This window comes from Drosophila arizonae, chromosome 3, assembly GCF_054131065.1.
Source record: "Drosophila arizonae isolate 15081-1271.41 chromosome 3, UAZ_ARI_1.0, whole genome shotgun sequence".
NCBI classification, from domain to species: Eukaryota; Metazoa; Arthropoda; class Insecta; order Diptera; family Drosophilidae; genus Drosophila; species Drosophila arizonae.
The window spans coordinates 521,287-539,237 of record NC_142923.1 but is presented as its reverse complement, the minus strand read 5'-3'; the positions used below and the strand labels follow the sequence as shown (position 1 = coordinate 539,237).

Sequence of the window (17,951 nt, the reverse complement as noted above, 5' to 3'; positions counted from 1 at the left end):
CCTGTTCTTTGGCAAGCATACGGGCTAAAGGATTTGCATGTGCGCCTTGCACAAAGTCTTTCATTAATACCCTTGGCCCGTTAGCTCTGACGCACACTTGTCATAAAAAGAATTTCGGTTTCTTTACTTAATGCGAATGCACAACTGTACATTGATACACTCTACTATATATTAGAGTTTAATATATTACTTTGATATGTAGAAACAACTCTCACACACACGCACACACACCTGCACAGCGGGCGTTTGTCCGTCGAGTTCGTTGGCCATAAAACCCCATTTGAATGCGTTTTTTGACCCCCAACATATATAAATTCGTCTCTATGCACTTATGTTTATATTAATTAAATCACAGTCACTAACATGCAAATCTTAATTATAACACTAAATAGTTCCTATCAACAAAGAAATAACAAGCGTCCACTAAAAGCAACAAGTGTGCAACAAAAATAATTAGATATGAAAATGAAATGAAAACACTCCGCCTCTAAGACTCTAAGACTCTTATACTTTGGTTAAGAATTACGGAAATTTGAAGACTCGAATATCGGTTCAACCTGCCGACTCTGGCATTTGACTAATATTTCATATAAATACTATATGTAATATACACATTTATATAGTTTAATATTAAGTAATTCTTAATCACAAATATCCTTGGGCATGTGCCCTAAATGTACCTATGGGTTCAATAATAATAATTATATTCCTAGTTCTTTTGAATTATTGAAAAACATTTCGAGGCACTAACTAGTGAAATCGTAGATAAAATGATAGGATTTTCTATAGTAATTAATTAGCTTACTTTGTGGCTCCTAAACCTTTCTTCATTTTATATATAATAAATCAAAAATCTTATAAATATATGCATAACTATAAAAACTTTATTTTGTATATATTTCTATTATTTCTATATTATTCTTTTAGCCAAAAATGTTCTATAAGCTTTACAATAATATTTGTTCTGAAGATTATATTATTATTAATGTCATTTTTATATATTAATAATTACATTAATAAAGCATTTTTATAATATCATAAATTTTCATTTTGTTTTAATTTAGATAAACTCATAAAATGGGAAAAGTATTAAAATCGACTTAATGCTAATTCAAATAATTTGCCGTTCTATTAGATTTGCAGCATCCCTGGCAGCTGTCAAGATGGCCGTTCTGCGCATTTTTCAACACTGCGCCAACGTTTAAGGGAAAGAGCAACAGAGAGCAAGGAGCGCGAGAGCAAAACACGGCGAGAGCCACTGAGAGAGAGTTTTGTGTGGCGTCTAGCGGACGGCCTGGTCCCGCACAGCATCCAGTGCTCAGTGGGCTGGCAGTGGCAGCAGCAGCTGCTCCAGGTAAACTGATACACGAATAAATAGATACGTCGAGCGAGGGGCGAGGGGCGAGGGCGAGGTGTTGGCCACACAGGAGACAGTTGTGTGGAAAATGTGTTGTATTGAATGTGCAATGCAATGAGAAAGTGCTTGCTACAAAATGTGGCACACAAACAATTAATGTGAAATGAATACAACAATAACAACAGCAGCAACAACAACAACAACTGAAATGTCAAGGACTTGAACAAATTGTAAGAGAAGAGATTTTAACGCCCGGATTTGTTTCAATCAAAAGGTGCTAAAATGCGTGCCTACTATACTGCAAAGGACAGCCGAAAATTCGGCGATATGAGCTATGAGTAAGTATGAGTGTGTGTGTGGTGTGTGTGCGTGTGTGCCTGTGCACACATAGGCCTCTGTGTGCGTGTGTGTGTGAATGAAGCAATTCGTAAGCCATTTGCACGTTGAGTTTATCCCTGTGTGTTTGCCCAAGCGAAAATGCCATTTGAAGCATCAATTGAATAGAATTTTAATGCAAATATGCTTTTCCCTAAGCCGCAAGCAGCGTAGTCCATTTTAAAGAAGCCAAGGCATATCTGATATTTATCAGATATGCCTTTCAGCTCCCACATCTGAGAGGTAAATGATGCAAAGAGCATTGCATACTTTTAGGATGACGGCAAATCATTCCGAATCTTTGTCATACGGGAAAGTTTTTGGAATGTGGAATCATTGAGTAAAGCCGTAGGCTATGAATAAGTGCATGCATAATTGATTATTGCTTCTAAGTAAAGAGAAAAACTTATATATAATAGTCTAAAAGTTCCTCTAATTCTGAAGATCTGAAGATTCACTATCACTTTTTGCCAAAACTCGATTTTCACTGTCATATATCGAGCCTCACGCACTTGAAGATGCTCAGAGCTATTCTATTCTGAAGTATACAAACATATCAATGCATACATCGTATAAACATGTAACATTCAAATTCTATTTCCATCTTCTTCTTCGCTTCTGCTACTACGAAATGCAGTCATAAATTTGAGCCTGCTCAGCTCGACTCTAGTCGTTAAAGATGCATATATGTATGTATATGTATATATCTATTTACATATATACATAGGAATAGCTAACTGCATGTATCAAAGAAAACATTGACAACATCACGTCCTTGTGCTCGTAAAAAAGGCGCCTTCGACTTGTTCGTGCCTGTCTCTTCAAAGGATGCTCTGAGGTGTAAGCACAGCAAGCCTCAGTACATGTGCCTATGTGTGTGTGTGTGTGCTGTATATTATATTGTTTGCTGCTTTAATTAATGATATGTCAGCAGCAAATATTGCAACCTATAGACAAGCTTGTTGAGGCACAGCCTAAAGGCAATGAACCTTTGCCTCTTCGACACGAAGGATTAGAAGAAAAGCCTGAACTGAAAGCTATACACTTCGCAATTAATGTTAGGCATATTAGTTTTAATCTTCACAACGAGCTCTCACTTCATTCATGTTTCAATAAAAACTGAAAGGAACAGAAATCATAGTTCCGCAGGAAAATGTCAAACTCACCTGAGTTGCCTGAATCTGATATATTCTGAATTATATATTTATATGTCATATATATACATATATACTTTGATCTAATATTTTTTGTTTTCTAGAATGATTCGGATATAGAGTTTTCATTATTTTTACTTCTATTTGCAGGAGCAAATATCTGATGGACCCGAAGTATATGACAAAACGGGATCTACAGCATTATTACAAATACTATAACATGACCCGGAATCGTGGGCAGTTCAAGAAGATTGTGATCATCATATTCTGCGTGTGCGTCTTCTCCTACTTGTTTGTGGACTACAATTTGAGGACGCAGCTGCTCCGGCTGCGAGATCGCTTCGACTTCATAGCGCGCATTGACGATGAGTACAATAATGTGACCCAGGCCTACTTTCTGGACACGCCTGGCTGTCGGATGCCCCATTTCGAGGAGATGGACGAGACTGTGTCGCAGTTTCTGTTCAGTCCGTCGGATGTGAAATGCCCCAAGCCCTTGACGAGGACAAGCGAGACGATCGCCGGGCAGTTGCTGCTCAACCTGAATGCCCAGGAGCAGCTTAAGTACTATAAGATCAAGAATCTGTTAGACATCAGCTGTCACTATAGCGAGATTCGTCGTGTCAACGACAATAAAAATGAGGAGCTGGAGCCAGTGCCGTTCAAGCTGGCCCAGATCATGCAGCTGCCCAAGGACTTGGAATTCATGTGCATGAGCTGCAAGAATACATCTGGGTCTGAGATCTACTCCGACTGCCACTTCTTTGTGGTGGACAAGCCCGACAATGGAACCATCCACAAGAGGAGGCCCTTCAAGCGTGTGAGCTTCAACAGCACTAGCAACAATAGCAAAAACAACGATGACAGCGGCTCCTCGCGGGAGCGTCTCTCGGTCATGGTGCTTGGCATCGACAGTGTTTCGCACTTGAACTTCCTTCGCCAGATGCAACGCTCTGCGAGCTTCATAAGGAACAATCTGTCGCATGTGGAGTTCTGGGGCTTTAACAAGGTGGGCGACAACACGTTTCCCAATTTGGTGCCGCTGCTCAGCGGGCTGACTGAGCAGGAGCTGAATATATCCTGCGTGGCGCCCATGGCAAAGCCGAGCTTCGACGGCTGCTCGTTCCTCTGGAAGCGCTATAAGCAGGCGGGCTACAGGACGATCTTTGCGGAGGATGTGAGCTCCCTGGGGGTGTTCCATTTCGGCCGCAGTGGCTTTCGGCGACAGCCAACGGATTACTATTTCCATCCCATGATGACCCACATGGAGGCGCGGATTGCCTCCAACTGGGTCCTAAATCTCAATGTCTGCATGGGCGGCCGCAGGACGGCGGATGTGCTCTTCGAGTACCTGCGAAAATTTGTGCCAAAGATGCAGCATGAGCTCTTCTTTTCGTTCTTCTGGTCGGTGACGCTCACACACGATCAACTGAACTGGCCTCGGCTGCTGGATGCGCAGCTGACAAGGACCCTGCAGCGGCTGCAGGAGTCGGGCGTGCTGAACAGAACGTTGCTGCTATTGATGTCCGACCACGGCTTGCGCTGGGGCTCGTTTCGACGCACCTACCAGGGCATGATGGAGGAGCGGCAGCCATTGCTCATAGCCCTGTATCCAGGCTGGCTAAAGAAACGCTACCCGCTGGCCATTGCCAATCTGGAGTTGAATGCCAAACGACTAGTCACGCCCTTCGATCTGCATGCCACACTCCTGCAGCTGCTCGACCTGCGCAACTTGGAGACGGAGCGACTGCAGCAGAGCGCCGCAGAGCTGCAGGACGCCGACAGTACGCTGCAGCGTGGCATCAGCCTATTTCTGCCGGTGCCCGCGGAGAGGAATTGCGAACAGGCTGACATTGCGGCCCATTGGTGCACCTGCTACCAGCGCAAGGAGCTGGCCACGAATGACGCTCGCGTGCAGCGGGCCGCTCGCTACTTGGTCCGCTTGATCAATGGCCGCCTCTCGGCGCACTCGCAGTGCCGGACGCTCTACTTGAACTCCATTTTGCAGGCACTGATCGCGGCGCCGCATAAGAAGATTGTCAAGGATATAACCAGCGATTACGGCGTGGATATTACGCTCAGATTCCAGACAAAGCCGGGCCTGGCTGTCTTCGAGTCGACGGTGCGGATGACTGGCTTTACGAGTGCCCTAACAGGCACGATCAGCCGCATCAACTTGTATGGCAGCCAGAGCTACTGCATCAAGGACTCGGCTCTAAAAATGTTTTGCTACTGTCACAGATAAGCCCCTTAAATTCGTTCTACTTTCAAGACTTGTACGCCCAATACGTAGCCTTAGAGATTTTATTAACACACATCTAACCTTTAAGTTTGAACAACAAATAAATACAACACGTATTTCTATGAAATATTTACCGCAGACTTTGTATAAAGTTATTCAATTGAAAAGTCGAAAAACAAAAAACTAACTTATGTAGCCATTTAGAAAGATCGCCAGGTCTTGCAGAAATTCAAGTATTGATATTAATTTAGAGACAATAACAAATAAACTTATTAAACACTTATACGCTAGATGGCATTTCATTTTTAATAAAGTAGCAACTAGGGGAACTCTAGTCGGGAGTACCCGGTTAGGAGGCACCCCTTCGCTGGGTGTCTTACAGCATTCTGCATACACAGATGCTCTTACATTTGGACTCATACACTTATTTATGTACATCTAATTTTCAATTATAAAACATGGGGTGACAGAAAAATGTCTTTTATATATTAATCTCTTACAATAGTTCAGTCTCTCAGAAATAAAGGGAATTTTTAAATATGCGATAGATTAAGGTCTTGCATATTATAAATTTGTGGTATGTACTATGTACGCGACTATGATCCGTCAATTCTCTAAGCCTCGGTTATTGCACTGTCACCAGCGCATCGAACTCCACCTTAATATAACCAACATCAATATAGATATTATCACATAGTGGCCCCTTTTTTACGATTAAGTTGGTATGCTTAAAAGATTTATCCATCTGCAATATAAATAAACATTTTAGAAACAATAAGTGAGTGAAATCATTAGCATTTACCCGTGGATTGTCCATGTTATCGCAGAGTAGTTGCAAAGGAGTGGAGCGCTTGCTCAGCACGCTCCTCATGTGATACCTGCCAATGTCGAAGAAACTATCGTCTAGCTCCATGCCATAAATATTTAAGACCTGCAGCGAATTGCATTGGGAGACCGTCTGCCAGAGCTCACTTTCCGAGCACCAAATTTGAAGATTGACCAAATCCAATTGCCTCAATTGGGGAAAGCATTTTAACAAAGCCTTCAATTGATGTGCTTCAAAGCCTTCATCCTCAACCAGGGTCAGCTGACGCAGATGCTTCATTTTTTCCAGAGTTCCTGTTCCACAATACCAGATGCTATCGTTGAAGCTAATCCGACTTATGTGTTCAGCCCGCTTATCTATAATCCAATTGAGCACCTGATCGGTTTTATCTTCCCCATAGAAGCAAAACGTTCGTAGATTGGGTAGAACTACAGTGCTATCAATAAACTGTTGGAATAGGAAATCGGTTTGAACTGTTATCTCCTCTAATTTCAAGAAGTTGCACATGGATAATTCTGCAGCTGGTTCACAATCACAATCAGATAGGTCCAACCGCCGCAACTCCGACCATTTCTGTATTATTTTGCTGTAAAATTTGCCGCTCAGCTGAACTGAGGTGAGATCTGGAAAGATATCCACTAACACCTCATGTACCAGCTCCTCTATTGCCTCGCAGTCATCATCCAGGGAGAAGGACAGCTCCCGCAGGCTAGGAAAACTGTAGCTAATCCACCTTTGCAATTCATAACTCTTGATATATTGGAGCTCCAGCTGTTGAACCGTTCCACTGATGCCGCTCAGGAATCCCTCCAGTTGCTCTGGATGCTCCTCCAAATAAGCGAGCATCTTCTTATCTAATATCCAGCTCGATTTGTGTTGCCAGTGGTAGATTATATTATTAGGCAATCGGCTCGAGGCATTGTGCGAGGTTGCCTCCCACAGTTTCAGCTGGCCTTTCAGCCGCAGAGAGCCAATAATAAGCAGTTGGCAATCGTCGCTTAGACTCTCCATTATTTTGGAAGCGTATGAGAATTACAAATATTTGTTAGCTCGTCTTGAGTTTTACCGGACAGCTGTTAGAAAACAGACGCAGCAATCTAACACCGAAAACGAACAGATTTGAAGTTTTTTGCAGTGCTAGTGACATTTAATTTTAGCCACATATTATTTGTTGACATTATGGATTTAGGCTGGAGATAAATTTACATTCAGCCCTCGCAGCCCTGGTACACGAGCGATGACTATCGATGACTATCGACGACTGGAATACGATACTGGCTCTAACCATATGGTTAGTGATACTGGTTATCGTCTCCTATTTTAAATGGCTATTTTAAATGGCTTTGCTCCATTAATAAAGTCATTCTCTTTACCTTAACTGCTTCAGGAACTAAATTCGATATTTGTGTTGTATTGTTATGGGTATATATATAATTGGCATGAAGCATTGGAGAAAAATTCAACTCCATCTGTGGCTTAGAATACTTATGAATGATGAAACTTCCATATATTAAATAATTTTAAATTTTCTGCCTAATTCGTCTTAACTTACTTCTTGTTCATTACCTGAAATCAATTATCTAACTAAGTATGAATTTTCTCACGCCAAATAATTTTTTGTACCGCAACGGCTGCGCTAATTTAACAGAAAATATATCGGCTGTAACATTCATATCAGCTGTAACATTTCTATCGATAAGTGGAAACATCGATATGCTCAGTGCAGCGCTTTTTTGCCATCTTTAGTGCAACAACAAAAATTCCAACGCAGCCAAAAAAAAAAAAAAAAAAAAAAATTACAAGCTAACGCTAAAAGTTTTGCGAAATATTTACACGTAAATTAATTTTTATAAAATTGTGTTAATGTAAACGCGTTACACGTCGAATCGTCCTCGTCATCATTGGTGCATTGTGCATCGTTATCTTATCAACGACCGTCGCTGGCACCGTTTGTCGTTCGTCGTTCGTTTTTATATCTGTGTCAATCGGAACAGGGGCAACAACAACAAATTGTTTTATGCTCTAAATGCCCCGTGCACGTCCGTGTGTGATCATTCAATAAATATTATATTCAATAAGTGGTCCGTGTATGTGTATGTGTAAATATATGTTCTGTGCGTCTCTGAGGAGACTATGCATAATTAATTCAGTGTCAAAGCTCGCAGCACAATTTCCGCATTTTTTCAAATCATAACGAGTAAAGTTGGTCACTCTAAAAGCAACAACAACAACAACTCCGTAAAGCCGCGATTCTTTTTGTTTGTTTTCCAAGTTGAAAATAAAACCAAAAAAAATCAGCTTCAATCAGCTGTTGGCTGTGAGAGCGCGAGCCGTCGAAGGCGCAAGCGAGATAGCTTGCGTGCGCGCCAAAACGTCAGTTGGCCGCATAGTGGTTGAATGAGCGCAAAACATTTGTGAAAAATTAATACACAATTCATTCAGAGGTAAGTGATCAGCATTCAGCATTTCTTTTATTTCATCTATACAAAATTTTGGCTGTTTTTCATAGCCAGCTTTAATATCGAGAAATCTTTAAATACGCGTGTGTTTTATAAATAAAATTAAATAAAATTAAATAAAAAAAAAAAAAAAAGTGTAAAATGAGTGAAGCATCGAATGAAAAAACCGTGGATATTGCTGCAGCAGCAGAAGCAGCTGCTGCTTCTATATCAAATGAAGCGGAATCGACTAAAGGAACGGAAACGGAGATGAGATCGGGTACGGTATCACCGGCCGCAGTGTCCAAGATCAAGCCACCCAGTCGATCCAATATACCCACACCCGCCTCCTCCGTCACCGGCATACCCACAAAAATCAGGCCTCCGGCCCACTACGGCTCAACTAACTCCGTATCGAAAATCGGAAGACTCTGTTGCACACACACCACTCCAAAGGCCGGACCTCCACCTAGAGGTGAGTTGAAAGCTTTTCCTTCAACCTTTAAACTTTGGCTAGATACAGTCCTAGACCTCTTATATCTATTCAAAACTTGTTTCCAGTCGTTCAGTGTGGCGTAATTCTGGCTCTGCCAATTACAGCTCTTGAACACCCACTCAACTGGGCAATAAATACAGTTGATCTAATCCAAATTTATGGGCCGCACCCACACGGTCAGCACACGCCTCTCCCCCTTTCCATAAATGGGAGAAATGCACAACAACAAATATATAAAACAAAATTGGTAATTGCAATTTGTTGAACGCTGCTGTAAAATCGCTTTATTCCCGCTAAAACCAGCCTTTTTATGGCGAGATTATGGTAGCATCATCTTAATTATGCATAAGTTTAGCAGAATTTCGTTTTCGCTTAATGTACTATATAATGGGAAAACACTAGACATTATCTTTGATTTCTAGAAAATCAAATAAATAAAAATCAGAAATTTGAAATGTTTGTCAACATAATCAGCGATTGCTTTGATTTGCAAACAAATGATTTGTTAATTAGCCAATTAGAGAGAATGCTAAATATCAAAGCACAAAGGCATTAAAAATATAAACAAACAATGGACTGGATCGAATTGCTTTCTGTGTCGGTGGGACAGAGAGGCAGAGGGCCGCCCACTCGCAATTAAACAAATTATACTTGACTCTGTTTCGAAAGAGAGTCTTATGGGCAATTAACTGAAACGCGGCTACTATTTAATTGAGCCGTGGACAGCTGCGTTGGAGGCGGCGTCTGCGACACACACTTCATTCACGTAATTGTAATTGGGCCAAACCACAGCCATTCACGTACCGACCCAGTAGCCCATATTGTTGATACCCATTGTTTACTCTATTCGGTATTTGCTTAATATTATTTTAATGGATTATTCGAGCGATCCTCGCGTCAGGTTTTTATTACACGCGCGTCAAATTCAGAATCGATGCAACCGCAGCTCAAGCCAGTTTCTTGTTTCATATTCACAAGCTCTCTAATTGCAAATAGAAATTCTGTGAGTGCGCGACTGGAATATACCCTGGCATCTAGCTTCATTAGCTTTGAAATTTAGTCGTAAACAGTTGAGTTGATAGAGATTATATAGAGATCATTCTTGTCGCAGACAGTTTTTAGGGACTTCTATATATCATGCAATCATACGAGGTAATCTGAAATGATCTACACTTTCTGTTCTTGCCCGGCTAGGAGATACTCTTGTTAGATTTAAATAATTTGATTATCTTAACTGAATTTCATAATAATTAATCTGTTACATTCTAGATAATACAGTTTAAAGTCGGTATTATCTAAAATAAGTGCAATTTGCTTATAAATTATTCGAGTGAGTATTCAATGAGAAAATGAGTGAGTCACTCTCGTATGCCTGCAGCAGACCATTTCGAATCAAGAAGATAGACAGATATGATAGGCAATCTAGTTTGATATCTCAGAACGTGAACTTAATCTAGTTGAATATGTGAGGTAAGCTCTACTCCCCTTAGTATAGTCTGTGACCTGTTCATATCTGCTAGTTTTTTATCTGCTTTCTAACCAGTGTGCTTGACTGCATATACCCCTTTGTGAAGGGCATTGTCGAGTACTTAAAAGTGAATCACTTGCTTGTACCTGTCACGTATCTCTCAGCACTCAATGCCAAACCCACAGCCGGGCATCTAACCGCCACCCACCAACGAACTGCCCCACCCTCCCCTACCTGCGCCACACTCTCTCATTATACGCTGTGTGTGGGGCTGCGGATCTTTATAAAATGTTTCACTCATAATTGAATTTTGTGTTCTGCGTGCCGTCTGTCAGGCGTCGAGCAGCAGCAGCAGCAGCAGCAGCATCAGATGACACATGAATTGTTGTTGCTCTTGCTATATATATTATATATTTTTGTCAATTTTGTGAACTGCGCATTTCACACAGACACGAAGTGTATTCGCTCTCACTCTCATCTTCCCATTCTGTATATATTTTTTGCACTTTCTCGTTAGCGTTTGCTGTTGTCTAGTTGAGCGCTCGTGGCTGAGCTTATGTCATTTTATTGATCTCGATCGGAAACAACAAGCGCGCTCTCCATATTGAAAAACTTACAATTTTGCGGGCTTAATTGGCTGCTCAATACTCGCTCACAGCACGCAAAAGCGTGAGTACATTCATCTCTCTTTCCGGTTCAGTTTATGAAGTTTCCAATTAGTATGACGAAACCCAATATACTCGATGCCACTACGTGAGCGAGTACATTAAAGCTGAAAGCTCGATTTGTCTTCGACTTAAGATCAGATCGCATCGTAAGCTGTAAGCTTTTAATGGATGGGCACATCCGCAATCTGATGAACTTTGTGTGACAGCGAATGACACAGTGTTGACCTTTACTTATTCATTATTTCGCTTTTTATTTATAGTACTTCCAATTGCCGAGCAGATTGCAGATTTATCCTCTGTCGAATCTGCCCAGTGGGACTCGACATGCGCTTATTGTTCTTGCTCTTGTGTTGCCTGCGATAAGTGCTAAAAAGCCAAACGTAATTTAGCTTCAGACTGAAAAGCCATTATATAGGCGCCACGATCATCAATCAGTGCACGCACCCATTTTAATTGAATTGGAGGAAAGTGTGAAATTGATCGAATAGAGGCTACCCTAATAATTATTTGAATCTCTTTCGAACTCTGTGGCGAATTCAAATTCCGTTCAATTTGGATAAACTGTGTTGCATATCGAAATTGCTGGAAGATCATCAATCATACACTCAACCATTTTTAATTAGAAACTGGCAACACTAGTCGAACGAATAGGAGACACTCTATATGTTTAAGGTTCCTGAAGTTTCTTAAGAACGTTTTTTCGGCTTGTGCAGTCTCTGATTCTACTTTGAATCGAATTTGCAGATGATGGAAACAAAATCCATTCATTATATGTGTAAACTGTTTAGGCTATTAATTCTTTGCTTAGAAGTAGATCACAGAACAATTTCGAAACGTGATTATTTTACTTTACTGCTTTAAATGCTTTATAATGGATGGTGTTAGCTCTTGTAAAGATTAATAGCTATTTCTATTTCCATTGATTAACACTTGATTCAAAGTAAAGTAGTAGTTTAGCTTCAGTTCACGTTTCAATATGTTAGCAAATAAATGCTCTACTTTTTTATAGGATATGCAAATTTCTTCGAATAGGGCGGCTGCACAGTGTGGCAACACGAGCAGAGCTTTGCCCCCTTAATAAAGTAGTTAAGAGACGATCAGTGCTCCGCTTTTGTTTGCAAAAATTATTAAAGTACGCATCCGTGTTACGAGCTACATTAAAAAAGATACAAAATAAGTTTACGGCTTTTCGCGTTGTCGTTTATTCAATAAAAACAGTGTTGCTCCATACACAGGCAGACAGACAGAGAGAGAGAGAGAGAGAGAGAGAGAGGAACACTGCGCTACAAAGCTTGGTTCGCACGTACGCTATGCCTCTCTCTGTCTATCTGGTTCTCTGCTCGCACTCTTTCTGTAAAAGCTCGCCTATGCGCCGACTTCTCGAGTGCTCGCCAAAACTTTGGCTTTTCAGTAACTTCAACGACTTTTTGCGAGACGGACGCGTTTATTATTCAGCTGCTCTCGAATAGTTGCGAGCAACACTGGCTTCAACTGAACGATACGGGCTATATACTGGATTATATACACATATACAGTGAATACAAAACTCAAACCAATTCCATTGTTGGTCTGCTAATCTCAAACAAATTTTGAAAGGTGAACAACTGAAATATATTTTGCACAAAGCCCAACTAAATCGTAAAATAATAAAATCGAAAAACAAAAAGTAAAAGTTGCGACCCTTTTGCTAGACGTTTTGTTGTTGTCCTCTGTACTGCCATATAAGGCATATTCCAAGTGCTGTGAAATTTTCGTCGACTTCGTATTTATATTTTAATGCCGGCTGTTTTATATGTTATATATTTATTTATGTATACATATTTAGATCGGCTGATAAGTTATTGTTTTTGCTGTGCTTCTCAAGTATTGCGCTTAAATTTTGCAACCTTTTGTCAGCTCTACGCTCTACATAGACATTTACTTTTTACCAGGCGTTGCGCGGCATAATGTGCTTTCGTATTGCAAATTATGTGTTTCTACTCTGACTTAACTTTAAAGTCTTTATAGTGTCTTAATACATAAATATATTAGATTTATTTTAGTTTGCTGTCTTGATAAGATAAGTCCAATTGGCCACATTTATTTATTTTTTTTTTGTTCCTTTAATTTCGCTATCTGCATTTGATTTTTTATCATTATTTACTCATGCCGTTCATATTTTTGTATTCTTTGAGGTTCGACCTGCTTTTTTTATGTCTGAATTTTAATTTTATAGTTCATCGATTACAAATTTTAAAGGTGCGGCACGTCTCACAAATATTTTAGGCAAAAAATGAAATACTTTGATTTTTAAAAATCCTTTTTTTTTATGTTATAGGCGTTTCTATAATGATTATGGAAATTTTCCCATCCTTATTAGAAGTACAATAGGCACGACAGTAACCCGACAACTGGATTCTCTCCTCACTTTCCAATTTCTCAGAGATCTGAATTCAATTTGTCAGCGACTTTAACTGCGCTGCTTAACTCTTTTTAATTGGGTCAAATGCGCTCAGACAGTCTCTGTCTCCAGTCTGTCTCCAGCATTGAGAATCGCATGTAATTTTGTTGTTGTTATTTTTGCTTGGCCCGCAGTATTAACCTTAGTCGTTCTATAGACTTTAAACATAAGACGACAACAAAGTAAAAGCGCAACAACGACAACAATTACGAAAACAATGATAAACAAATACAAACAAAAAACTCCAACCGGATTTTGCTATATTGAAATTTGCGGTTAACCGCTAATTAAGTATAAAAATGTATTATTGTTTATTTAAGTTTTGACTGCAATCCAACGACATCAAGCAAATGCAAAGAGTCTGACAAGTGCATAGCCAATGAAAATACCCTGTAATTAGAAAAAGAAAAAAGGAAAAGTAAATAATGGCGATTTTACTTTTCAATTAAATTAATCACATTTCTATCAATTTAGTTCTGAGGAGATTTTCCTTCATCCGTAGATTAAAACCTTTAAAATTTTAAAAATACTTTTAATTAGTTAAGAATATTTCATTTTACAATTTTCCGACTCTCCAGTGCGTTTTTCAATGTAATTTGTATACTAAACTAATAGTTAGTAATTAAATTAAGTTCGTTGCGCTCTAACTGACCTATGCAAATATGAAAGCATTTTTTACATTTTTCTTTAATCTCCCTTAGACTGCTCTACTTTTTTTCAACTCTCCATAAGCAATTGAATAACTTTTTCAGGTTTTTCACTTTTTTATTATAAACAGAAACTTATATTTGCATATTGCGCAAAAAGTTTATTTTCGCATTCGTTAGCTGTTAATAGTGAATTTGTAAATTTTGTGTCCAACTCTTTTTGGCTTCGGCTTTGACGTCTGCTTGACCAATACGCTTTACTGGCTAATACCCTATGCAAATCAGCCGGCTGCAAACTTTCTATTGTGCACAGGGCTTTCTTTTCGGCCGGACGTGAACTTGGACAACTTTTTGTCGCTGTTGTCGTTGCCTCTGTTGTTGTTGTTGTTGTTGGGAGTCTTTAAGAGACCTGCTCTGGAGCTCTTCATGTAGCACATTTGACAATGGCAAAGAAGTCAAGCATGAGAATTAGAGACGTTTCTCTGTTGTTGCTGTTGTTGTTGCTATTGTCAATGGCATTTTATCAGCAAAGAATTTTTGTGTTTTTTCGTTCGGTCGTTTCTACTACTATCTGCCTCGGCGCTGCTCTTGACAACTGATAACGTGTCGAGCGGTACACAAAACCCAAAAGCAATACAGAAACAGGCATAATTTTTTATTTTTATGCTGGGCCCGGCATTGCCAACAGAAAAAACAGCAGGTTGAGAGGTAAACATGGTTGAATTTAGCTGTAGTTGTATTTTCATTTAATGACAGAGTCAATGAAGAATGAAAGATTCCCTGATCAGTTCTATTTCGCTTTACAAATATCGATTTTGTTGAGCTGCTTGTGAAGCTGCTTTGCATAAAATTTTATTTGCTTGCTCTCAGCATTGTTTACAAAGTTGAAATTTGATTATATTATGATTATTAGTGTTTAGCATAGATTAAAGACAATAGATAAACAAATGCAGAATAAAGAAATCGTAATATTGCCCTGTTAGGCAGATATGTATAATTAATAAAGTTCCAAATAGAAATTCTATTGCCTTAATTTCTGAATTTCTGGGTTTTTCCTTGTGGTATCTTTGAAGTGAGAGATAATCTATAAAAATGTTTTGTCATTAGGCAGATTATCAACTTTGTTTGAAATGGCTTTAAGTGCTTTTGACTGACCTATCCCAACAATTTGATTGCTTAACTTGATTGCAAGTTTATATAATTTACACATTGCCATACGGACTGAATAAGATAGAATACTGATAGGCATTAAAAAACCAAGAAGAGTTGTCTAGGTATGTTAATACTCGCCCGTAGTGTGAACGGTTTCTATAGCTTTGCAAATTATTCAAATAACGCTCGCAAATATAAATATATGTTTATTTTTGAATTAACGCCCTAACGCTGAAGCGACCACGCCCACCAGCGCTCCAACAGCCTCCCTCGCTTACACAACTGTATCGCATCAATTAAATATTTATTTGTTACACACAATTCGAATAGGCAAAGGCAAAGGCAAAAGCAAAAGCAGCTAGCAGCTAGCAGCTGGCAGCTGTGGGTGCGAACGTTACGAGAATTTTCGCCATATTTGTGGGCACCCGTAGACTGAGAGATCGATCTGGTCTGGACTATGCAGTGTGTATCGGCATTTTATATTGGTAGCATCCATTTATTTGGTCCGTTCTTTATGAGTTGTCATTAAGTTTCGTTTCGTTTGGTTTCGTATTGGTTTTTGTGCTGGATAACAATAGACTGTGGCGTCATCTGGTCGAACGTGTCGCTGTTTGAACAGTTTGTTTACATGTTTGTTTATTATTATTATTTTTGTATCTTTTTTTTGTGAAATTGACTTTTGTGGCCATTTTGGCGCAATGAGCTCAGCTCAGCTAGGTTTCACTTTGGCTTATTGGTTCTAAAACGTTGTGTGCGCATCGGCGTAGGTGTATGCGGCGTGTGAGTAATATCTGTAAGCGTTGCTCATACGCACCGTACGACTGCATCAGAACATGTTGCATGGCTTTCAATTGCTTAATGGAACGTAACTCACTCATTTCTATTGTGATCTGCGTCGGTGTACGAGGCGTATGATTAATATTGCTCGTTCATACATATTGCGCATGCGCACCGTAAGCTCGCGTTGCTCGTAAGTTACATGGCTTGGCATTACAGGCATGGTAATCGAGTCAGTTGCTAATTGCACTTTATACGCCTCAAAATTTGTTTTTGTTTTAGTCTTTCGCTTGCCTCTTCCGCCGGCAGCTTTTACTTTTTCTTCGGTAATTGAATACAGCTGTTATTTTTTGTCCGGCTGCAGGTGTTGCTGCATATGGTTAATTAATTTTGACGAGCTACCACAACAAGTCCAACAGTTTTTCAGAAAACGCTTTGCATAAGTTAGGCCTTACCTCAGCGCTGTCATAGCTCTTGCAGCAGGTGATATATCATATGAAATATTTTTGCTCTTTTTATTTATTTTTGTTTTACGCTCCGTTGCTTTCTTTAAGTTCTAAGCGGCTTTTGGCGTAAACAAACCCATTAAGGTGTCCAACGCTGTACTCCACGCCGGTTCGACAAAACCCAAAAAGAGCAAAAAGGTTACCTGTGTTACCTGAGCTACTAATGAATTATTAACCTCTGAGCTTGTGTGTAATATGCGCCTAATGGCAGAGTTCGCTATGCCGTGGACTGTCCACAGACCAGAGATCAGCAATCAGCTTCTGGCGAGGGTTACTCGAAGCACTTGAAAGTGCAGACACTTCCTCATACACACACTTACTTCCCTTACACGTCGTCATGCTCCAGCTCCTGCCCATGGTGCAAATCGTATTTGCTTTAAGCAATTAAGCAGCAATTTTAATCACACTCAAATGGCTTTGGTTTTTGCCGTCGTTTGTATTGTTGCTGCGCACACTTGAGTGCTTTTAATTATTTCGAATGCGATATTGTTCTAAGCCACAGGCAAATAAATTAATGTGTCACTCGCTGAGACAGACACTGAAAAGCCCCTGTCGCAGCTTTTGCTTTTCGCAATTATCAAACATAGCACTCCAAAGTTCCATTTAACATGGTGCTAAGTGCTGCCCAGGTAACTCCCAAGCAAATATTATTTCAGCAGTTGTTACAGCGAGTGAGAGCAGGAGTCGTAGCTGAATAGTACGCTTGATATATACATATGTCTCGCAATATAATTATGCAATAATTTTGCATAAAAACCATTTCCCCTTTATTATAATAATAATAATAGGTTTCTATTCAGCTCTTCTTCATTTGATTAGCTTCATTGCCTCGTCAGTTTTTTTGAGGTTTAGCCTTTGTAGGAATACAAATCTAACACCAGCCGATCATGGTCGAATTTAATAAGATCTACAGAGCGTCTGCTACATGTCTTGTTTCTTCATTTTAGATGTGAATGTTTGTTCAATGTTTACCATGAAGGAAACATGGATGCTTCTTAGTCTCTAGAGATTAGTATGCAAATAGTAGACTGGCTCTATCTTAACATAAAGTTCGTGTATATTATATACCTTGAGGAGACGGGTAGCTCAAGAAGTGTACGACTCTCTTACGTGTCTCTCCCAGCAACTGTATCAATTTGCTTTGCAATGCCTTCGAGTATTTAGTTCATGGCTTATAGTTCAATTTCAGCTCCAATATTCACCCAATATAATCCGATCGATTTGTCTGCACGCCATTTCGTTTAATTCAATTAGCCTGAATGCCACGCCCCACAAAAAACGGCTTTCGATGCGTGTGGGTTGCATAATTTGTATCAAAATTTCGAGTAAAAAGACAAAAACCGAAAAATGAAAAGTCATTAAATTCATAATTATATATATTTTGCTATTATTTATGGCTACTGGC

At 39.7% G+C, this 17,951-nt stretch overlaps 3 protein-coding genes across 15 annotated transcripts in view; 2 read left to right on the top strand and 1 right to left on the bottom strand.

Moving 5' to 3' along the window:
* The first annotated feature begins 1,234 nt into the window (after window positions 1–1,234).
* LOC108610793 (uncharacterized) lies at window positions 1,235–5,257 on the top strand. The gene is made up of 2 exons (XM_018003102.2): window positions 1,235–1,695; window positions 3,037–5,257. The coding sequence occupies exons 1-2, from the start codon at window positions 1,640–1,642 to the stop codon at window positions 5,129–5,131; spliced, it is 2,151 nt and encodes a 716-aa protein (XP_017858591.1). The 5' UTR covers window positions 1,235–1,639; the 3' UTR covers window positions 5,132–5,257.
* On the bottom strand, window positions 5,142–7,205 carry LOC149269560 (uncharacterized). Its single transcript, XM_018003107.2, has 2 exons — window positions 5,931–7,205; window positions 5,142–5,873 (listed from the first exon to the last, which is right to left on the bottom strand). The coding sequence occupies exons 1-2, from the start codon at window positions 6,963–6,965 to the stop codon at window positions 5,754–5,756; spliced, it is 1,155 nt and encodes a 384-aa protein (XP_017858596.1). The 5' UTR covers window positions 6,966–7,205; the 3' UTR covers window positions 5,142–5,753.
* Window positions 7,206–7,660: 455 nt separating this feature from the next.
* The window catches only part of CLIP-190 (Cytoplasmic linker protein 190), a 32,127-nt gene continuing 21,836 nt past the window's right edge, over window positions 7,661–17,951 (top strand). For 4 of the 13 annotated variants that reach the window (XM_089463277.1, XM_089463278.1, XM_089463275.1 and 1 more), the window contains exons 1-2: window positions 7,661–8,398; window positions 8,464–8,867. In XM_089463277.1, the coding sequence (XP_089319403.1) occupies window positions 8,555–8,867 (313 nt within the window). In that variant the 5' untranslated portion in view covers window positions 7,661–8,398; window positions 8,464–8,554. Of the gene's footprint in view, window positions 8,399–8,463; window positions 8,868–12,302; window positions 12,621–17,951 lie in introns of those variants that run through there. The other 9 variants (XM_089463276.1, XM_089463272.1, XM_089463285.1 and 6 more) reach the window with 7 other exon arrangements.